General features: G+C 43.6%; 1 protein-coding gene across 1 annotated transcript in view; it reads right to left on the bottom strand.

The window, feature by feature from the left end:
* Window positions 1-2,150: 2,150 nt before the first annotated feature.
* Window positions 2,151-24,116, bottom strand: part of AFAP1L1 (actin filament associated protein 1 like 1) — a 150,738-nt gene continuing 128,772 nt past the window's right edge. The window contains exons 14-18 of the mRNA XM_068277134.1: window positions 20,790-20,904; window positions 19,245-19,409; window positions 16,541-16,719; window positions 14,841-14,972; window positions 2,151-4,674 (exon numbers count right to left, since the gene is read on the bottom strand). Coding sequence (XP_068133235.1) covers window positions 4,651-4,674; window positions 14,841-14,972; window positions 16,541-16,719; window positions 19,245-19,409; window positions 20,790-20,904 — 615 coding nt within the window. The 3' untranslated portion in view covers window positions 2,151-4,650. The remainder of the gene's footprint in view (window positions 4,675-14,840; window positions 14,973-16,540; window positions 16,720-19,244; window positions 19,410-20,789; window positions 20,905-24,116) is intronic.

Raw genomic sequence — 24,116 nt, forward strand, 5'->3', positions numbered from 1 at the left:
TCAATCCTGCTGTCGGTCAGTCGGATGGGAAATTGGATTATGTGTACACAGCATGATGACCTACCATATTATTATACAGTATTGTGTGTGGCTGAGTGGACCTTTTAGAAATCCCCCCCCCCCCCCCTTGAAAATCCTGGGTTTGCCCCTGAATGAGTATAAAGAAGAATTGGAAGCCAAGTTGAAATGGGCAGTAAATAGTACTGGGTGTCCTGTTGCAGTGGGGGCTAAATAGTATCGGGGGCGGGCGGAGGTGTAGGTTCAGGCTGTTACAGTTCCTTGCCGGTAGTGGTTTCACAGCCCCTGGTTGCAGATATAGAGAATCTCTTCATCTACTTCAAGAACAACTGAAGTGAGAATAATACAGAGGCCTCCATATTTATTTCCTTTTAAATAATACCATTTGCCTGGCAACCCTGATCTTTTTGGCTGCAGTTGTGTCTGTAAGACAAGACAAGACAAATAACATTTATATCGCGCTTTTCTCCTGGCGGACTCAAAGCGTCAGAGCTGCAGCTACTAGGACGCGCTCTATAGGCAGTAGCAGTGTTAGGGAGACTTGCCCAAGGTCTCCTACTGAATAGGTGCTGGCTTACTTAACAGGCAGAGCCGAGATTCGAACCCCGGTCTCCTGCGTCAGAGGCAGAGCCCTTAACCATTACACCATGCTAAGGCAAATTTATCAAAACCAATGCAAAAACCAATGCAAAAGAAAGAAAAAAACAGGAGCAAAGCTGATGCAAAAAAAAAAAAAAAAAGGGGGGCATATGGAGACTAAGAATTCTGATTAGTCGCTCTGAACTGCTCCAGTACTGCACTAGTTTTCCTGCAGGCAAGAGGGGCGGGGAAACACTGCCTATGTATTTCATGTCCTGCAGTCTAGATCACACTACGGTGAGAATCTGGATGGCATGCTGCAGATTTCTGCACCCCACAGCTGAATCACTATAGCCATGCATGGCAAGAGTCACACTTATTTTGAAGCAAACAGGATTTAAGTCCAACGAAGGCTGCAAAGCCGAAGGCTCGCTTATTCTGATTCTTTTTAGTTAGCCAATAAATGGTATCATCCTGATTTAAAACTTCTTGCTTTTATATGGATTGCAGGCGTTTTAGAAAATGCATGAAAAAAAACGCACATAATGATTGTCTATGGGCCGCACAAAAATCGCATTGGTATGCGCTTTTCAAACGCTCAACAAGTTCATTCTTTCTACATACTGTATGCAGGGCGCATGCATTCTGCATGCAATGCTTTCCTATGGTGAAAAAAAACGCATGCGTGTTTATGTGTTTTTGCCCAAATAAGGTAAGAACTAATTTGAAAACTATTTAGTTTTAGGCCTCGTTCACATCAGACGCAGATGGCCGTGCAATCAGACGGCAACGTGTACAATTGCACGCCATCTGCGTTTGCATGCCTTGCTGAATACTGTAGTGAATGGGTCAGGCGCGCAATTTGGCAAAAAATACGTACAGCATGCGCTCGTGTACCGCACTGATACGAAACGCAATCAGTGTGAACATCAGACAGTGCAGTCTATGCACTTCTGATGTTCGTGCATTTTTGCCTCCTGCACCTATTGCTGAAATACGTCCGGGAACGCATGTAATGTGAACGGGGCCTTACCGTAAATATGAATATTAATGAAAAAATGGAAACGCATGAAAAACGCACATGGAAAAATGCGCAAAAACCACCCATAGCAGAAAACTGTTTGGTTTTCTGCATGGACAAGTGTGACCCTGGACTTAGCGATTCTGGCTGTGGCTACGCAGCAGATCTGGAGCCGTGGCTAATCAGAAACATATGCGGCTCACAGTGGAAATAATGCCCCACTATCCAGTAAACCTGCCTGCATGTGAGAATACGTCATGTGAGTTTTTCCCATGGCAGCATTGCAGAGGATAGGGAGATCTGCACATAGTCCATGAATGCCTTCTTATCAGAAGAGATACCATAGTGATCACACAAAGAACTTTTTCACACTGTAGCACTAACACCACTCCTTTATAACAGCATCCATTTATATGCACATTTCAACACAGTTTTGCATAAGAAACACACATAGAAAATCTGATCAGTTTCTATGTGAACCTCTTCCAGACTCACAATCAGCAGGTATGTAACACAGAAAGAAAGGACTTGCTTTGTACATGAATCTTTTATTGAAAAACAAAATGTAGGAATTGTAAAGTGCATACAGCTCTCTGTACAATAGTGGCACATTATGCAGAAAATAAGTCATTTATTTCCAGTTTAGGCTCACTTGCATAATATCCAACAGGAGGTATCTCAAATCTTACAACTTCCCCAAGACTCTGGCTTGGTTTACAATGAGTTCCCTTTGCATGACATGCTAAATAACCACAGCTAAAAGAATGTGTGCTTCATTTAGTACTGTCACCATGGTTATGCAATCACATTACTTATAACCTGCTGGCTTATCCAGCTCAGTAGATCTTTCATCACTTCCAGGCTTACCAAATTATCACCTGCTGAACCATTCCATCCAACACCTGCCCAGTGTTTTTTTTCCATCAGCTACATGGCAAATGGTTTGACACCAGCAACACACAACTGTCACCCAGTTCTCAAAATATATAATAGTGGAAAGAGCGCAGGCTCCGCTGACCTGCACCCTGGCTTCTCCATAAGAAAATAGGTAATAGGTCAAGATAATAAGAACTGGAACAACCCCTCGCCTATCAAAATACCCACCTGTCTTGCAGCCATCCAATGCCACAGCCTCCTAAGGCAGAAACTGCCAGCATGCCTGAAGGTGAAAGAAGCCTCCCAGTCTACCAGCCTGAAGATGAGGAAATTGTCAGATGAATGAATGGGCTTTTAGTTAGCTATACATCTAGTGATGATGGGCAGATTCCACCAAGAGATAAATCTCCCTCTAATCGAATCTGATTAGAGAGAGAAATCGGTCAGCTGCCCATACACCGCAGGTAGACTCCCGATCAATTTCATGCTGGAATCGACCCGGAATCGGCCTTTTGACGCTTGCCGACCTGATGCAGCCACCCTAATGTGCAATGTGCCCCCCTGTCCATGGCAGCCGCTTATCTTCCGCTGGCTCCGGGTGCAGTGCTTCGTCCATACACACACCCCACATGGCTGGTAATGTATAGAGGACTGGAGAGTACATTGCACATTATGGGGGACAGCATTGGGGGTTTCGTCGCTCATCCCAGTATCGCTTGCTGTTACCGCTGCGCACCAAATCAATAAGTCGGCCATACATCTTGCAGCATGTCTGACCGATTAATGCGACCAATTTCAGCCCGAAATTGGTCGCATAGTCGATCGGCCATGCACTTGCTGGCCCCAAATTTCATTAGGATCTGATATCTGCAGGTATGGTTATGCCATGCTAAACACACTCGCTGCACAGAGTACTTCCTTATTGCACAAGTCTTAGGTGGCCACCAATGATATAATCTCGATTGTAAAAATTTACCAAATCTATGTAGTAGAAGATTAAACTGAATGAATATAATTTGAATAGATGCTTTAGTAGTCCCCCACATTACATAGAAGTGGTAAGATTGTACAATCAAGGTCAAGATGGATCGTTAGCGAGCATCTTAAAGGGTTTTATGCATTTCATCCCTGACCTCTTTAAAAGCATAGATGCTGAAAAAAAACCAAACCGGTTTTTACTTTGGTGCAACAAAAACTTGGAGATAAACAAAACTTCCTCTGCTTTGTAACTACAAAGCAGTTTACATCACAAACACAGACCATTAACAATGTGTCTCACTTTTCAGGAACAGGAGGGTCATCTTATCACCTAAACCAGACAAACTTGATTTTGTTAAAATTATCCAACATATTTATTATCAGCAAATGTATTTTCCATATGGTAGATATTGTGCTATTGTGTTGGAGTCACAGAGATAAGATACAAGTAGTGTTTAGCAGCCTTTTTTTTGCAATTTAGAGGGTGGTCAGTGACTTCAAAGTGACATTCCAAGGCTTCATGGCATCTTCCTGCCTTGGTGACATGTTGTTAGGGAGTTAATGTTGTAGCGGTCACAGACCATAAATGGTAATGCATAGTTACACACAAGTTTAACTTGTAGTACAACAATTTGGGAGGAGGGGGACCAACAGGTTTAAATAGTGGTTGTGAGGACATGGAGCTAGTTATGTTGACACACTAAAGCCATGTAGATGACCAATACATTTCAGACTTGCATCCTGTTAGTTCAGACTACTTCCAGCCATCCTGTCCCAGCTGGAGCTGAAACCAACAATTATTAACTGGCCTTTACCATCAGAGTCAAAGGGCATCCACCACTCTCTGCATGTCAGGTGGTCTCCTGAAGAGAAGCAAAGCCACTTTCCACTAATTCTAATAAGTTGTTCACAAAGGACTACTGCAAGGGATTTCATACACCTTGGAGAACTTCTAGGATACATCTATATCCTATTACTTCCTCTTTTGTCCAGGCTCAATATTTGTACTTCTAGTACTTATGTTCAGTTCAGGCACTCTGGAATTTGTGAAGAGCTTGGAAAAAAAAAAAAAAAAACTAAAAAAAAACATTCAGTTCTTTATTCAGCAGATGCTCCATCACAGACATTTTTAATGTCTTGAGGGATCCTTCATTTTGCATTTGTATTGCTGGATACAATTACTGATTCTTCATTTCCCATTCCTGGAATAAAACACAATAATAATGGGTAATTTAACACATCACCTTTATATTTAAACTCAGTAAAAAAACAAAACAAAACAAAAACAAAAACAAACAACAACTCAGAAAGCTTATGGTAACTTAGAACTGCTCGGAAAGTATAAGGGGCTCAGAGATACCAAAAGCCTATGCTAAATATAAAATTTGCCTGCTTAAAACTGAAGGTATTTGCAATAATTCAGCTTTTAAAGACACCTGAGGCAAGAGGGATATTATTTGAGGCTGACATATTTATTATCTTTTAACCTTTTGCCGACCGCGTCACGCCGATGGGTGTGGACGCGGCGGCAACCCCAGGTACACCTAATGGCGATCGGCGTAAGGTCCTTGGGGCGTGGTTTACAGGCGATCGTGCGCGCCGATAGGCGATCGAGCGCGCACCCCCATTCTGATGGCGGAGCTCTGCTCCACCTTCAGTCTCCCATCGGCGATCGCCGCTGGGAAACTGTTAGACGGTGAAACCGCCATATTTTATTGCTGTACAGCGCTGCGATGTAAGGCAGCGCTGTACTGGGGACAGGGAAGTGATCGGCTGATCACGCTGATTGCCTGGCGTTAGGGGGAGGAGAGGGGGGGGGGGACGTTAAAAAAAATCATATTTAAAAAATAATAAAACTAATATTTATTAAAAAAAAAAAATAAACATCTGGGGGGCGATCAGACCTCACCAACAGAAAGCTCTGTTGGTGGGGAGAAAAGAGGGGTGGGGTGGGGGGGGGGGGAATCACTTGTGTGCTAAGTTGGACGGCCCTGCCGCGAGGCCTTAAGGCATCTATACATATTGAAATGGACAGACAAAAACGATCATCAGCAATAATATTGACCATCATTACAGCAGTACTAAACTCAGAATTTCCTCTCTGCTCTAAAAGATTAGCCAAAGCAAGATAACCTTGATGGTCTTCATTACAATTCATGGAAATTCTAAAAAAAAACATGAAGCGATTTTGCATCTGCAGAAGGCACTGAAAGTGTTAAAAAGGATCTGAGCATCAGAATTTTCTCTAATTGTTGTGTATTGGTGTGAGCCATGGGGGGGGGGGGGGGGGGGTTTGGGGATTGGAGTGAGCCTCTCTAGTTAAAGAAACACTGAACATACGTAAAAAAATGCAATTCTGAACTTACCTGGAACTCCCTCCAGCTCCTCCTGACCTGAGGGGTTCTTTGGCATCTTCTGGGTGCCATCTGTTCCCCCACTGGCAGCTCCATTAACTGCGCAACCCGGCTGGGAGTCATGCGCAACTGCGCATGTATGGCCTATCTCGATCACGCGCGCCTCTGTGGCAGTGAATATTCCGCGCATGCACAGTTCTCAAATAATCAACTGCGAATGCGCAGAATCTTCACAGCGACAGACACATGATCGAGATGGGCATGTGCAGTTGCACACAACTCCCGAACGGTTGCGCAGTTAATGGAGCCACCAGTGGGGCAAGGAAGGGGACCCAGAGGATGCCAAAAGATCTCACAGGCTACCGAGGGGCTGGAGGAAGCCTCAGGTAAGTTCAGTATTGCATTTTTGACATCTGTTCAGTGTCCTTTTACCTACTGGGTGCTGCTCCTCTGGCCCCCTGCTCATACTGGATGCGCCCTACTCTCTACCCAGCCGGCAGCATCTGCAGGATTCTGTAGTTCCCAGCACTGTCTTGCTCGCATGCCGCAATTCATTGTGCAAGGTGTAGACCCTGAATGTGAGTGCAGCCCTTTAAAATGCACACTATTCAATAACTCAATTTTTATTTTTGATTGATATTAAAGGGAAGGTTCAGGGACCGTTGAAAAAAAATAAAAATCCGCATCCACTTACCTGGGGCTTCCTCCAGCCCGTGGCAGGCAGGAGGTGCCCTCGCCGCCGCTCCGCAGGCTCCCAGTGGTCTCCGGTGGCCGACCCGACCTGGCCAGGCCGGCGGCCAGGTCGGGCTTCTTCTGCATTCCAAAATGCGCCTCACGGCGGCACGCTGACGTCATCGGACGTCCTCCGGGCTGAGCCATGACGTCAGCGCGCCGCCGTGAGGCGCATTTTGGAACGCAGAAGAAGCCCGACCTGGCTGCTGGCCTGGCCAGGTCGGGTCGGCCACCGGAGACCACCGGGAGCCTGCGGAGCGGCGCCGAGGGCACCTCCTGCCTGCCACGGGCTGGAGGAAGCCCCAGGTAAGTGGATGCGGATTTTTATTTTTTTTCAAAGGTCCCTGAACCTTCCCTTTAAGATTTGTAATGAGATATTACAATCTATATTACGATCCGTTACCTCACAACCGACTAAAAAACAACATTGTGGATCTAACTGTCTATCTTTATTAGCTCTTAATATTGATTGTAATATTGAAAAACAAAACCAAGTGATAATTGAATAGTGTGTGGCTAGCTTAACACATTCTGCTAAGAAAATACTGAATAGAGATGGCCTGAACGTTTCGCATGCGAACTTGTTCATACGAATAGGTTTGCGTTCGCGTCAAGACGCGAACATATAGCGAGTTCGACAGGCCCCCTATATTACATCATTGGGCTAAACTTTGACCCTCTACATCAGGGCTTTTCAACCTTTTCACTAATTGTACCACTTTTATTGCTTGAAAAGTTTCAAGTACAACCAGTGTGCCTGCACAGTAGATTGGATGCGATCGGGCTTGGCTGCTGGAGCCTGAATGGAGAGCAGCTACTGTGAATGCGCACACCGATGAGGAGAACTTTGGGGCTCCCAGCACTGGATCCCATCTACTGTATCTACTGAAGAGGAAGGGGGAAATCTCTTTAGGATACAAAGGCCTCCCCTTCCCTGAGGTAAGTACCCCCGGGGCACTTTTTTCTTACAAAGTACACTTTAAAAAAAAAAGGCATTTGGGAGGGGAAAAACTACAATTAGATTGCTAGCCTACATATTGTCAGTATTGGCAATCTAGAGGTAGATTGCCAATATTGGTAGCCATACAAGTTCCACCCCCCCACGCTTAATTATAGGTAGCCTGGCCCCACCACCTGAGAGCTAGGCAGTGACTCACCACAAAGTTCGGCTCCCCCTTGCTCACTTCTTGCTGCGCTGCCCTGCGGAATAGTTCACACCTCAGGACATTAGTAAGCCAGCCGCAGTGAAGAGACAAGCGATGCACAGTGACGGTGTGTATACTTCAAATGAGCAGTGATGTCACTTTCTGTATCTGTGCAATCACTGCGCACCGTTGGCCTGGCCGTCTCCTCCACACTAATCTCAGGTCTGAAGTATGCTGCAGAGAAGCACAGCAAGGAGCGAGGGAGGAAGGGAGAGCCAAACTTTATGGAGGCAGGACAGGACCAGGACAAGTGGCAGGTGGACAAAAAAGTGGCAGGCAAATCTGGTGTGTACCACCTGGCCAACAGCAAAGTACCACAGGTACAAAGCCCTGGTCTAGAGAGATTAGCCTGTCTAATTAGGCCTTATCAACAAGTAAACAGCAAGTGTAAATTAGGGCTGTCAGGTGTGCCACTCTATGCCATAGTTTGGGCTAATATGTAAACACAGGAGGTTAACCCTTTTGTGTTCCTAGGACACCAGAAAGTAAACACTGCAGTGTTTTTGTAAGATTTCTGTAAGTTGTAACAAAGAAATGTTTTTCTTTAAAGTTATGATGCTGTTGCTTATCTCCTTAGAGCAGAGAGGAAGCTCATAGTTTAGGTTCGCTTCAAAAGCTGACAGAACCAACAGGTTTTGGACTAGTCCATCTCCTCACGATGGAGTCTCAGGGTTTCCCTTTGTTTTCAAAATTTGCTCAACGGCCATTGTTAAGTCTGACTGCCAAAATAGCGTGCGAGTAGGGACGCTGGCTGGTCCTATTTTGGCAGTTAGGCCACATACACACATCAGACCATAGTCTTTTGAAAATGAAAGATCACAGACCAATCTTACCACCCTTCATGTAGTATGAGAGCCATACCTACACAGTGTTTTCTATGGAGCTGGACTCCCCATCAGAAAAAAAATCTTTGCAAGATGCTGCACACAGAGATGCTGTACAGACACAAAAGATCAGTATCTGCAAAAGATCTGTTCCTGCCAAAGATCGTTCCTGCAAATTGCATTCATAGTCTATGAGATCTGCAGATCATCATACACGCCTTGTTTAACTGACATTCATCTGCAGATCAGACAATCATCTGCAGATCCGAAAATCCATCCTGGTGGATCTGATCTGCAGATGACTGTCTGTTAAACAAGGTGTGTATGATGATCTGCAGATATCATAGACTATCAATGCATTTTGCAGGAACGGATCTTTTGCAGGAACAGATCTTTTGCAGATACTCATCTTTTGAATGTCTACAGCATCTTTGTGTGCAGCATCTTGCAAAGATTTCTGTCTGATGGGGAGTTCAGCTCCATAGAATAGACTGTGTAGAGTATGGCTCTCATACTACATGGAAGGGGGTAAAATTGGTCTGTGATCTTTCATTTTCAAAAGACTATAGTCTGATGTGTGTATGAGCCTTTAGACTTAGCAACTGCCATTTGGGAAATTATTTAAAAAAACAAAACAAAGAAAACCCTTTGTATCCCCAATGAGGAACTCGACTAGTCCAAAACATGTTGGCTTTGAAAGATTTTAACTGCTTACTTTTTCACTTTAGTGGTCCTTTAAAATGGTAATTTGATAACAACGATGAAGGTCAGGATGTACTGCTGCATTGCTGAGCTTATTTCAGTAATGTGTTACAGACTCATGTGCTGTGCTGTGTTCTGACAATGAACTGCTGTATGCATCTCTGTGCCAACACACTGCTGTCTCATTTCAATTAATACTGCCATGCAGAGCAAAACACGTTCCATACATTTTTGTAAAGAGAAGTAAATGGTTGGCACTCCAAAAAAATGGTACAGACAGATCTGTAATTCATTCTGTAATTAAGATAATCCAAAATTCCAAAGCAACAAAGTACCTCTTTATCAAGAAAAAAACAGTGGAAGTTCATCTGAAAAACAACTCCGCAACAATAAATCACCACAATGCACAATAAATAAATACATTTGAAGTAGCCCAAGAAAAAGAGGGTCACCATCATGGAGGAACACAAGTACCAAACAATAGAGAATGTGTGGACAAGTTTCAGGGCTCGTTTCCACTATAGCGAATCCACATGCAGGCACCGCATGCGGATTCGCATAGTCAATACAAGTGGATGGGATTGTTTCCACTTGTGCGTCGTGCGGGTGCGTTTTGGCGTGCGGGGAAAATCTGCACGGCAGAGCCATCAGATTTTGCGTGCGGCAGGAATGCGGGCAAATCGCCCACAATGCTTTTAATAGGGAAATCGCATGCGGCTTTGTCATGCGGATTTCCCCGCGATTTTGCGTGCAATTTCGCATGAAAAGCTATGGAGCTTTACACAGGCAGTGACATGGTTAAATTTGCCTGGCTCCTTGCCATGCGAAATCGCAGTGAAATCTGCATGCGGAAACGCATCCGCATGCGATTTCGTCCGCGGTGGAATCCAGGCGATTCCGCACCGCAACAGTGGAAATGAGCCCTCAAAGGTGGCTAAAAGTGCTGCTAGCCTGGAAAGAGAACCACTATGAAGGCTGGAGCCAATAAATGGGTCATTAGACTGGGAGCAAGATAAGAAGATAAAAAGCCAACATAGGCTTTTTCCTCCACTCCCTCTCTACAGTTATTCATATAATAATTCCTTTTTTGTATAGCACTTTTCTCCTGTCGGACTCAAAGCGCTTGCGAGGCAGCCACTACAGCGCACTCCATAGGCAGTAGCAGTGTTAGAGTGTCTTGCCCAAAGAACTCCTTACGGAATAGGTGTTGGCTTACTGAATAGAAAGATCCAAGATTTGAACCCAGGTCTCCTACGTCAGAGACAGAGCCCTTAACCATTGCACTATCCAGCCACCATATCTGATCTGACACCTGTCACTGTTAGAGATTGCCAGTTTTAAATTGTGCAAATTGTGATGCAAATCTAGCCCCCAAAACACAAAATGAGGTGGCAAATCAACATTCAACATTGAGGATCTCAAGGCTTGTGTTTGCGAAATAAATAAAATAGGAAAGGAAGAAGGAAACAATTGGAAAAGGATAGTCGAAAAATGGAAGCTGAAAAATGACAGTTAGAAAATAATGGCAGTCAAAAAGCAGTTGAAATTTGGCTGTTGGAAAATGACAGTTAGAAAATGGCAGTTGGAAAATGACAGTTGGAAAATGGCAGTTGGAAAATGACAGTTAAAATTTGACAGTTGGAAAATGGCAATTGAAAAAAAAAAACAGTTTGAAAAATGGCAGTTAAATTTGACAGTTGGAAAATGGCAGTTGAAAAATGACAGTTGAAAAATGATAGTTAAAAATGCGAGTTAGAAAATAGCAGTTGGAAAATAACAGTTGGAAAAAAGCAGTTGAAAAATGACAGTTGGAAATTGCAGTTGAAAAATGAGTTGAAAAATGACAGTTGAAAAATGGCAGTTAAAATTTAACAGTTGGAAAATGGCAGTTAAAATTTAACAGTTGGAAAATGGCAGTTAAAATTTGACAGTGGGAAAATGGCAGTTAAAATTTGATAGTTGGAAAACGGCAGTTGGAAAATGGCAGTTAAAATTTTACAGTTGAAAAATGACCGTTGGAAAATGGCAGTTAAAATTTGACAGTTGAAAAATGGCAGTTAGAAAATGGCAGTTGAAAAATGACAGTTGGAAAATGGCAGTTGAAAAATGACAGTTGGAAAAGGGCAGTTGGAAAAGGGCAGTTAAAAGTTGAACGTAATTTTCCAACTGTCATTTTTCAACTGTCATTTTTCAACTGCCATTTTCCAACTGTCAAATTTTAACTGCCATTTTCTAACTGCCATTTTTCAACTGTCATTTTTCAACTGCCATTTACAACTGTCATTTTTCAACTGCTTTTTTCCAACTGTTATTTTCCAACTGCCATTTTCTAACTGTCAAATTTAACTGCCATTTTCCAACTGTTTTTTTAATTGCCATTTTCCAACTGTTTTTTTAATTGCCATTTTCCAACTGTTAAATTCCAACTGTCATTTTCCAACTGCCATTTTCCAACTGTCATTTTCCAACTGTCATTTTCCAACTGTCATTTTCCAACTGTCATTTTCCAACTGTCATTTTCCAACTGTCATTTTCCAACTGTCATTTTCCAACTGCCCTTTTCTAGCTGTCTTAGTTAAACTGTCATTTTCCAACTGTCAAATTTCAACTGTTTAAAGGACCACTACAGTGAAAAAAGTGAGCAGTTGAAGGAGAAATTAAGTTAGAAGCATATTGAGGTTGCCATATTTATTTCCTTTTACGCAATGCCAGTTACCTGGCTATCATGCTGATCCTCTGCCTCTAATACTTTTAGCCACAGCTCCTGAACAAGCACATGCAGATCAGGTGTTTCTGACATTATTGTCAGATCTGACAAGGTTAGCTGCATGCTTGTTTCTGGTGTGATTCAGACACCTCTGCAGAGACATAGATCAGCAGGGCTGCCAGTCAACTCATATAGTTTAAAAGGAAATTAATATAGCAGCCACCGTATTCTTCTCAGTTAAAAGGAGTTATTTTGCATCCCAAGAATCAAAACAAGCTGATACTTGGAGCTTCTATCGGCCCCCTGCAGCGGTAATGTCCCACGCCGTCCTCTTCCGATGCTCCGTTCCCCGCCGCCGGTCCCAGTGTAATCACACGAGTTATTACACTGCGGCTGTGCAGTAAGCTCCCGATGACGCGAGCAGGAGCTAACATTATTCGTCTGTTTAGACGAATATTAAACTGGGACCGGTGGAGGGAAACGGAGCATCGTAGGAGGACGGCACGGGACATTACAGCTGCAGGGGGCCGATAGAAGCCCCAGATTAGTGTCAGCTAGTTTGATTGATTTTTAGAACCCCTCAGAACCTCTTTAAAGAAGACCTAAACTCAAGCACTGCAGTCAAGGAAAACAAATACTACTGCGCATGTGCACACACCGACAAGGAGAACTTTGGGGCTCCCAGAGCTGGATCCCATCTACTGTGGAGGAAGGGGTAAACCTCTTTAGGATACAAAGGCCTCCCCTTCCCTGAGGTAAGTACCTCCCGGGGCACTTTTTTCTTACAGGTACACTTTAAGAGAGGGCATATGGGAGGGGAAAAGTAGGGGGCATTGGTGGGGAAAACTACTACAATTAGATTGCAAGCCTACATATTGTCAGTATTGGCAATCTGTAGGTAGATTGCCAATATTGGTAGCCTTGCTAGTTCCTCTCTTCCCCCCCCCCCCCCCCCCCCACACACACGCATACATATAAACTGGCCGCCGGGAGACTTGGGCGCATGATACAGCTGGTATACGGCTATTGCTGGAAGCCGAATTGCAGTGTGTTAAAAGCAACTTCAGCACTGTCTTCTGATGGCGCAGAAGTTACTGACTGTGCGCCGCTATAGCCGTAATTCCTGTTTCGGCCTAGGATGGCGCCGGCTGCGCCCAAATCTCCTGCACTGTTATTACAGTGCTCGCTAGGCAATGGCTCACCACAAAGGTCGGCTCCCCCCTTGCTCACTCCTTGCTGTGCTGCCCTGCGGAATAGTTCACACCTCAGATCATCGGTAAGCCAGCCGCAGAGAAGTGACAGTCAGGCAAACGGTGCATGGTGACGGCGCGTATACTTCAAATACAGGAAGTGAGCAGTGATGTCCCTTTCTATATCTGCGCCATTACTGTGCACTATTTGCCTGGCTGTCTCTTCCCCACTGATCTGAGGTCTGAAGTATGCTGCAGAGCAGCACAGCAAGGAGCGAGGGAGGAGGAGCCAAACTTTGTGGAGGCAGGACAGGACCAGGACAAGTGGCATGCGGGCAATAAAGTGGCAGGCAAACCTGGTGTGTACCACCTGGCCAACAGCAAAGTATCACCGGTGGTACGTGTACCACAGGTTGAAAAGCCTTGCTCTACAACACAGTCAGCAGACACATGGCAGCAGGGCTGGGCCGAGGCAGAGGCAAGAGAGGCTCCGGCCTCAGGGCTCAATGTAAGATCACATGTAATGCACATCTCACTCAGCTATCATTCCCCTATTGTGTTTGAAACAGAGAGAAATAAGAAAAGGTGATACATGGCAGTGACTGCAAGCCAGATAACTAGAGATTAAGGTGTTGGGGGCCCTGGGGTGCCTCTTAGTCTAATAGCAATCAGTGTGTGTCGACTGGGTTGGGAGGGATGGAGGGGCGTACTTTGGTGTCTCAGCCTTGGGTGCTGGAGGACCTTGTCCCGGCTCTGCATGGCAGCCAATCAGGCTGCACTCCCTCCTGGAGCCCCCCCTTATAAAAGGCAGCAGCATCAGCCATTTTCTCACTCTGTCTGTTGCTGCTATAGTGAGAGAAGGGAGAGACAGAGAGATAGGGAAAGCGTTAGTTTTGTTGCTGAAAAGCACCACAAAAAAAGCTCTTTTGAGAGCTAATGTTCTTGTGATGTTTTTTTTTTGTGTGGCCCACTGCCACTACATATACAGCCCTGTCTGTCGCAGCTGGCCCTTGCTAATTGCTATACTGTGCCAGGCCCAGCACATTCAGTGCATACTGCACCTGTGTGACTGCACATTGTATTATAATACCAGTCACTGCATACCTTTCACTGCATCTGTGTGACAGCACAATGTTTTATATGCCAGTCAGTGCATACCTTTTCACTGCACCTGTGTGACTGCACATTGTCTTATACCACCAGCAGTCACTGCATACCTTTCACTGCATCTGTGGGACAGCACGCTGTTTTATATACCAGTCAGTGCATACCTTTTCACTGCACCTGTGTGACTGCACATTGTATTATACCACCAGTCACTGCATACCTTTCACTGCACCTGTATGACTGCACATTGTATTATACCAGCAATCAGTGTATACCTTTTACTGCATCTGTGTGACTGCACATTGTATTATACCAGAAGTCAGTGTATACCTTTCACTGCATCTGTGTGACTGCACGTTGTATTACACCAGCAGTCAGTGTATACCTTTCACTGCGCTACCAACCCCGAGTTCTACACAAGCTCACCCAAAGAGTTTCTCCATTCACCGGCTTCTTATGCACCAATAAAAGAGCATATTTTCTATAAGGCAGCTGTACACAGAAAGTCACTGATGCCTGCCACCTATACTCAGCAGTAAAGACTTACTTTGGCTTTTTGCAGCACTTTCCCTTTACTGGTTTGTGCTGTAGATGGCGATCTACGTTTTAACTCTGCGGCACTGTTGACAGGCACAAGGCGCTCACTTTCCTGCTGATTCTTAGGAGCCTGGGAAGAAGACTGAAGTTCAAAAGTGATTAATACATCTGAAGAGGTGCAATGAACAAGTAAAACTACCTGACTTGTTTATCCCAGCCAGTTAAAGGGAACCAAGCACAATTTTTAGCACCCAGCGCTCATCAATAGCACATTAAAAATGCATGCCAACAACATGGCTCATTAATAAAAAAACTTCAATTTTTACATTTAAAAGTTTAGCAGTGGCTTTTATTATTACCCTACATCTGTGGAAGGCAGGGCCTGCTCAACTGCAAAAATTCCAGGCAGATAAGGACTGATGTAAATTTTTTTATTGCACACATTAGCAGGGTGCAAACAAAAACTTTCATAAGCAGGAAGGGAGGGGAGGGGTTAGATAAGACACTGTGCTGCAAAGAGTTTACAGAAGTCACAGATGCTATTTTCACACCTGCACCTGGATAAATAATAGCAGCTAAAAGAGGGGAACATGGCAGCTCATACAGCGATTAGAAACCAGGAGAAACTGCAGGTAAAAAAAATGGTGCTTAGTTCGCTTTAGCACGGCAGCGGCACTGATACCCCTACCTTAGTCTGAGTTTAGTGAGTTACAGTGCAGACAAACATCTTATACACAATTATGTATATATCTGTATATGTATATCTATTTTCTATGTTCCATCACGTTTGGGTCAATATGCAGTGGCATTAGAGTCAATAAGGATTAACATAGTACGTTTCTCAGTTGTGAACAGATAATAATAATACTTCTACTACTACTAACAATAGATGCTTGACTACCAATGCCCAGAATGATCATTATCAGTTGTGCCATATGACAGTTTTAGAGTTTTAGGAATGGTCGTTTTATAGCATCCTGGTCTGTGGACAGACAGGAGAAGGCAACACACAGAAGCCAAGCAGTAGGCATCGAACATCAACGCTCATAAGTACGCTTGTGTGTTTCTATGCATTTTTCAGCAACATAGACTGATACAAATTGCTGAAAAATGCACAGAGGCGCACAAGTGTGCTCAGGCCCTCAGTGACCCAGCATGGGAGATTGCTAACTAATATTGCGGGACAACTGTACTGATGCCAGATTTTGCTCCAAGGTAGTTACGATGAATGACAGTCAAAGTAAGAAAATTGAGCTTTTGTACATGGCGACATGCTCACATTAACCACTTCCAGTTTGCATGATATGACTGCCCTGAATAAATCTAGCAAATATGGATTTTGTTCTACTGTATATAGCTCATTTATGGACTTTGCATCAGTTTTGCGTTTTCAAAGACAGCAGTAGTCAGTTGCCTTTTTCCGTCCATTCAGAGAAGAGCTTGATCAAAATCCACACTAACCATGATATTATTGGATTGCTGTTGTGGTATGCCGGCCACATACTGATAGATCAAAAATCAGGAATTTTCTCAAGTATTCAACCTAAATACAAGTATCCAGTTTGTCTTTTTTTTTTCTCAAACGTTCTAAAGTAGCAGAAATGATCACACATCCTAAAAAATGATGGCAATCTCCATGAATTAAGACAGAAATGATTCTATGCAAAACATTATCATCCAAATTATGTCATAGACCTAGAGAATACTTACAGGATTTTCAGGTTTTCCAGTCACTGTCAGGCCAAGTGAGGGGCCTCCAGCAAGTGATTTCTTCAGGTTTTCTTTCACCTCTGAGAGCTGAAGCTCCAGATCTACACGGCTCTTCTCATTGTCCTTGCACTGTTCCTCCAGTGAGGCCAACTTGGCTTCCAACTCCTGCTGCTGCTTTCCTGAAAATGCAAAAGCCTGTAACTAATACGACTAGACATACACATGCTTCTGACACAGAGAGATTCTTTCTATTCAGTATACTAAATTTCATCTTGAGGAAAATTGAAGAAGCAGCATGTCACTACTCAGCTCTCCACTTAGTGCCCGGCATCTCCATCTAATCACGTTGCATACAACGCAGGAGGAGTAGTTGACACTAGGTGGAGAACTAAGTGGTGACATCACTGAATTCCGGTGGAGCAGGTGAGATAGCAGCAAGGCTTCCACACAATGGCCTCAATTCACAAAGCTTATCTCCTGTCTTTAATAACGTTTCTAGAGTCATCACCATGGTGATAAGGCATGTAGTATTCAGGAAACATTTTACCTCAGGCAAACCTAAAGTTAACTCTTCAATCCTTAAAATAACTCCAGAATTCTAAAGTTAAAGACAGGCTGTTAATTAGCTGCGTGTGAAAATAACTACAGAGGAGGTAACTTGAGGAATGAAGCGATAATAAGGCAAGAGAAAACTTGCCAGGCCACAGTGAGAGAGTTATCTTATCTCCAGCATGATCTTAGTGAATTGACCGGCCTCAAGGAGATAATAAGGCAAGAGAAAACTTACCACCACACAGTGAGAGAGTTATCTTATCTCTTCATTACTTAAGTTACCTCCTCTGTAGTTAAATTACCTCCTCTGTAGTTAACTTGCCTACTCTGTAGTTATTTTCACACGCAGTTAATTAACCACTTCCCAACTGAGGGGTTTTACCCCTTCAGCATCCGAGCAATTTTCTCCTTTCAGCGCTCCTTACATTCATTCGCCTATAACTTTATCATTACTTATCGCAATGAAATTAACTATATCTTGTTTTTTTCGCCACCAATTAGGCTTTCTTTAGGTGGGACATTATGCCAAGAATAATTTTATTCTAAATCTGTTTTAATGGGAAAATAGGAAAACATATGGGAAAAAAAACATTATTTTTCAGTTTTCGGCCATTATAGTTTTTAAATAATGCATGCTACTGTAATTAAAACCCATGAAATGTATTTGCCCTTTTGTCCCGGTTATAAAACCATTTAAATTATGTCCCTATCACAATGTTTGGCGCCAATATTTTATTTGGAAATAAAGGTGCATTTTTTTCAGTTTTGCGTCCATCCCTAATTACAAGCCCATAGTTTATAAAGTAACAGTGTTGTACCCTCCTGATATAAATATTTAAAAAGTTCAGTCCCTAAGGTAACTATTTATGTATTTTTTTTAATTGTACATTTTTTATTTTTTTTTTAATTACAAAAAAAAAAAAAATGGGGAGTGTGGGAGGTAATGAGTTAATTTTTTTTGTATAAGTAATGTATGTGTGTGTGAAAAATAGTTTAGGGTGTAGTTTACTATTTGGCCACAAGATGGCAACAGTTTAATGCGACCTCCAAGCTTCCTTCCGGAAGCTTGGAGGAAGTACAAAGAGGCTGGTATTTTTTTTTTTTTTTTACAATGATCGAGCTGCTTAGCGAAAGCAGCAGATCATTGCGGGGGCAGAGATCAACGAACGGGAATGTATTTTCCCGTTCATTGATCTCCGGGCGAGCGGGCAGCGGCGTGCACGATCGCGGGAGTGCGAGCGGGAGAGCGGACATCGGCGGTAGCGGCGGGGGGTGCGTATATCTACGCTCCGGGCGGGGAAGTGAAGTCCAAAGGAGCGTAGATATACTGTACGGCGGCGGGGAACCAGTTAACAGTCTGTCTTTAACTTTAGAATTCTGGAGTTATTTTAAGGATTGAAGAGTTAACTTTAGGTTTGCCTGAAGTAAAATGTTTCCTGAATACTACATGCCTCATCACCATGATGATAACTCTAGAAATGTTATTAAAGACAGGAGATAAGCTTAGTGAATTGAGGCCATTGTGCATTACTATGCAATATATTTTGGGGAAGCATGGGATAGGGGCCACTAACACCACCACGGAAGGGAGGGGGGTAACCACTAGACCACTGGAGAGGAGCGCAACCACTAAAGTACCAGTGAAACTTCATGGGGAGGAGGGGCAAGGAAACCACTTAAGAGTACCAATGCAGCTTTAGGGGGGAGGGGGGGGGGGGCAGGGCACCAGACCACCAGTGAAGCTTTATGAGGAAGGGGTACCACTACACACCAGGGGGCTTTACTGCGGGTGGGGAGAACCACTAAACCACCAGGGAAGCTTTATTAGGGAAGGGATTACAGTGTTTTAAAAGTAACTTCAGCTCCGTCTTCTCACAGCGCCGAAGTTACTCAGTGAACACTGCTATAGCTGTAATTCCTATTACAGTCTATGGTGGTGCCGGCTGTGCCCAAATCTCCTGCGCTGTTATTACAGCGCTCCCTTATGAGATCACCAGGGAAACAAACCTAAACATAAATATGTACCATTTTCTCAACAATCTGCATCAATGACAAAACAAAAAATGTAAGTAAAGATAAATAAATATATAAATAAAGTAAATGTGTTTGGGATATTCGCTCTATTAAACAGGTTTAGAAAAGTTAAACTTACCTGTGCAGTTCTTCAGAACTTCCTTCAGGTCTCTCCTTTCTTTCCTGAGGGCTATAAGCTTGTTCCGGATGGCCTCTTTTTCCTTCTCCAGGCGCTCCTTCTCAACAACAAACCTCCGCGCATCTTCTTCAGCTCGGGTTTTACCATATTTATACTGGTTGGCATCTGGAACAGACAAAGATATAAGTAAGCTTTCTGCATGAAATGGAACTGAGTGCATTGTTACTATAAATGGATCAGGACTCAGTAACTTTTTAGAAGGTTATATAACCCAAACCTACTTCACCAGCTACATTTATGACTATGTAAATATTAATATTGGAAATAAATGTCTATAAACACTGCTAATACTGTGCACTTACCGCCAAACTGTAAACCATTAAGCACTAGTTCAACATTGTGTGTTATAGGATACAGCAAGCATGACATGCAGACAGTATGGGCTCGATTCAGTAAACCGTGCTAAGTGTTAGCACGCCTGTGAAAAGCCCTATATCAAGCCCTATATCATGCCTAAAGTTAGTTTAGGCATGATAAATTCACATCTAAAGACTTTAGGCGTGATAACTAGGGTGCTAACTGGGTTAGCACCCTTTACTAAATTCACATCGCGTGCACAGTCCCGCACGCAAAACTTTGCGCGTGCGACCTTATAGGCGCATCAACGCACCGTTTTCGTCGCACCGCGATGCGACATTTCGCGCACACCGCGCTGTGGGCACGCAAAGTTTTCAGTGTGGGTCTTTGCGCGCGATGTTGATTTAGTAAACGGTGCTGACCCAGTTAGCACCCTAGTTATCACGCCCAAAGTCTTTAGGCGTGCTAACTGGGTTAGCACCGTTTACTGAATCAAGCCCAATGTGTAAAAAGGGAGCCAACACTACATAAATAAGGGACAACAGTATCCGTTACTGCCTGAAGGCATAACAGAAGCCCTGCTTAATCTGCCAGCAACTTATCTGGGGGAGTTCCACAAATTATGTGCAGGGAGGTAGAATTTTTCATTTTGGAAAGGTTAGACATTTTAACAGATCATTGGATTACATTAGTTGTTAACCCATTAGCAGCTTCAACAGTTATCTAATTTGAGATAATTGCACTGCTTGTGACCTCAGTTGGCAGAAGTAGTTGTGCTGTAAATTCTTGGAATGCTTTGATCTCTCTATTAGCAGAGCACTTCTGCTTTCAGTCTCTATATTTTCTGTTATCTCACACTGCCTCCTAGTGACAAACAGCCATAAATACACATTACAGCAGTACTAATAAGAAGCAGGAAAATGTAACAAATAAGAAATAAAATAAAATTTTCCTGAAGCACTTGCAAGCCTGTAAATAAATTGGCTGCCAACGCCAGCTAATATGTAAATTTCACATCAGAAAACACAGTAAGCAAAAACATCCTTACATCATATTCTTACAATGCAGCAGCAGAGGCTATTGGCTTGGAAGCATTAGCTAAACTTGCCATATAGATATACTATATATTTTCCCACAAAAAGACAACCGTCCTAGAATATATTTTGATAGAGAGTAGTAAGCACTTACTTGAAGCATGACGTTTGACTTTGACCTCAGGATCCACCCGCCGAGACTTCTCGCTACACGATGAGGCGTGGCGCTTCACCTGAGTGCCACCTGGTGTGCGCTTAGGATCCTCCACCTGAAAACATCAGCTGACATTAACCCCCTGCTTATACAGTAGTGATCCCCAAATCACTGCATAAATAGTGCAATAAGGTCATGGGATGGTGTACCACCTTTATAACAAGGTTTAGAACAGGGGCTCAGTGGTTGGCACTCCCAGATTGGATCAGAAAACTTTGAGATGATGATAAAAGTAGGTATGACCCGATTGAGCACAAATCACATACAACAGTTGTTACTTATATCAAAAAGATAACTTTATTAATCCAATGGTATCAAACAGATTGGATCCCCAACAAAAACACTATTTAAATATATTTTGTAGGTGCTCAGTGTGTTAGTAGGTGCTCAGTGTGTTAGTAGGTGCTCAGTGTGTTAGTACGTGCTCAGTGTGTTAGTACGTGCTCAGTGTGTTAGTACGTGCTCAGTGTGTTAGTACGTGCTCAGTGTGTTAGTACAGTGTTTCTCAACATTTTATTGGTATGTACCCCTTTTAAAACCCTGTACTCACCGAGTACCCCCTAGCATAGTAAACATTATCACAAGTACCCCTTACAAAATATATATTTAATCATAGTACATGATAATTGATTCTAAACAATTTCCAAGCATTTACTATTGCTTTTAATTAGCTAAAATACTAACTTGGTGTTGTTTAAATAAGATTTATCTTTTTCTAAAACTGTAAATTTGATATTCTTGGTTAAGTATATCAAGCCCGAGTACCCCCTGGAACCATCAGAAGTACCCCCTGGGGTACGCGTACCACACGTTGAGAACCTAGGTGTTAGTAGGTGCTCAGTGTGTTAGTAGGTGCTCAGTGTGTTAGTAGGTGCTCAGTGTGTTAGTAGGCGCTCAGTGTGTTAGTAGGCGCTCAGTGTGTTAGTAGGCGCTCAGTGTGTTAGTAGGCGCTCAGTGTGTTAGTACGCGCTCAGTGTGTTAGTAGGCGCTCAGTGTGTTAGTACGCGCTCAGTGTGTTAGTACGCGCTCAGTGTGTTAGTACCTGCTCAGTGTGTTAGTACGCGCTCAGTGTGTTAGTAGGCGCTCAGTCTGTTAGTACGTGCTCAGTGTGTTAGTACGTGCTCAGTGTGTTAGTACGCGCTCAGTGTGTTAGTACGCGCTCAGTGTGTTAGTAGGCGCTCAGTGTGTTAGTACGCGCTCAGTGTGTTAGTACGCGCTCAGTGTGTTAGTACGCGCTCAGTGTGTTAGTAGGCGCTCAGTCTGTTAGTACGTGCTCAGTGTGTTAGTACGTGCTCAGTGTGTTAGTACGCGCTCAGTGTGTTAGTACGTGCTCAGTGTGTTAGTACCTGCTCAGTGTGTTAGTACGCGCTCAGTGTGTTAGTACGCGCTCAGTGTGTTAGTAGGCGCTCAGTCTGTTAGTACGTGCTCAGTGTGTTAGTACGCGCTCAGTGTGTTAGTACGTGCTCAGTGTGTTAGTACGCGCTCAGTGTGTTAGTAGGCGCTCAGTGTGTTAGTACCTGCTCAGTGTGTTAGTAGGCGCTCAGTGTGTTAGTAGGCGCTCAGTGTGTTAGTACCTGCTCAGTGTGTTAGTACGCGCTCAGTGTGTTAGTACGCGCTCAGTGTGTTAGTACGCGCTCAGTGTGTTAGTACGCGCTCAGTGTGTTAGTACGCGCTCAGTGTGTTAGTACGCGCTCAGTGTGTTAGTACGCGCTCAGTGTGTTAGTACGCGCTCAGTGTGTTAGTACGCGCTCAGTGTGTTAGTACGCGCTCAGTGTGTTAGTACGCGCTCAGTGTGTTAGTAGGCGCTCAGTGTGTTAGTACCTGCTCAGTGTGTTAGTACCTGCTCAGTGTGTTAGTACGCGCTCAGTGTGTTAGTACGTGCTCAGTGTGTTAGTACGTGCTCAGTGTGTTAGTACGCGCTCAGTGTGTTAGTACGCGCTCAGTGTGTTAGTAGGCGCTCAGTGTGTTAGTACCTGCTCAGTGTGTTAGTACGCGCTCAGTGTGTTAATACGCGCTCAGTGTGTTAGTACCTGCTCAGTGTGTTAGTACGTGCTCAGTGTGTTAGTACGTGCTCAGTGTGTTAGTACCTGCTCAGTGTGTTAGTACGTGCTCAGTGTGTTAGTACGTGCTCAGTGTGTTAGTACCTGCTCAGTGTGTTAGTACCTGCTCAGTGTGTTAGTAACCTATGTGCTTATTATGGATCCTTTGCTTTCCACCCACCATGCGAAAACGAGCTGGGCTTCTTCCCTATGGCTGGTAAAGACATTAGATTGTATGCCTTTGTGTATAAATTATAAAGGGGAATTTGGGAAGTGGAGTGTAAAAGGTGCCAGTGCAGTATAAAGATGTGAAAGTGAAAATGTATGTATGAGATAAGAATGGTATCTTATTTAGTGGTTTGTGCTGCCCACAGCTAATAGTCAGATCCTCCTTTTAAGCTTGCCATACTGCTAAGTAGGATCTTAAAGGACGGATCAGCTGAAACTGGGCGCCCCATAGCAGCAATGCTATGCTGTGCGGAGCGCGTAGCAGTAATTTACATCTCCCTCGTTGCGACAACTCGGAGGGGGAATAGTATTTAACGCCGCCTCTGAGTTTAGCGGCAGCGGTGAGAGACGTCATTCAGCTCTCACCGCGCTGAACTGAGTGGCGCTGAAACAATATGCACCCCTTAAAGGACACCTGAAGTGAGAGGTATATGGAGGCTGCCACATTTATTTATTTTTAAGCAATGCAAATAGTCTGGCTTCCTCATGACCTTTCATATATCAATAGTGTCTGATTCACACACCTGAAACAAGCATGCAACAAATCCAGTCAACCTTAAGTCAAACACCTGATCTGCATGCTTGTTCATGGTCTAAGAGAGGCACAGGATCAGCAGGACAGCCAGGCAACTGGTATTATTTAAAATGAAATAAATATGGCAGCCTCTATATCCCTCTCACTTCAGATGGCCAATAATGGATCATAATATGTGGCAAGACAATTCTCTATAAACACACCTTCAAGGTTGCCAGAACATGATTGACATAATATTCTAAGATACAGCAGTAAATCTGAAATGTTAAGGAAATATATATTTTGCTTTTTATTCCTGTTGATATTCTTCTAACAGCAGCAGAAACCAGTGTGCCAGTTAGTTTTAAATAATACAAAAGTGCAATAGCTCCCTCTACAGGAGATATTGAAGAAAGCATACACTTCCAAAACAAAACGTATAAGAAGTTTAAAAATAATATTTAACATGTCTTGTACTTTTAAAAA

Source organism: Hyperolius riggenbachi, chromosome 3 (assembly GCF_040937935.1).
Source record: "Hyperolius riggenbachi isolate aHypRig1 chromosome 3, aHypRig1.pri, whole genome shotgun sequence".
NCBI classification, from domain to species: Eukaryota; Metazoa; Chordata; class Amphibia; order Anura; family Hyperoliidae; genus Hyperolius; species Hyperolius riggenbachi.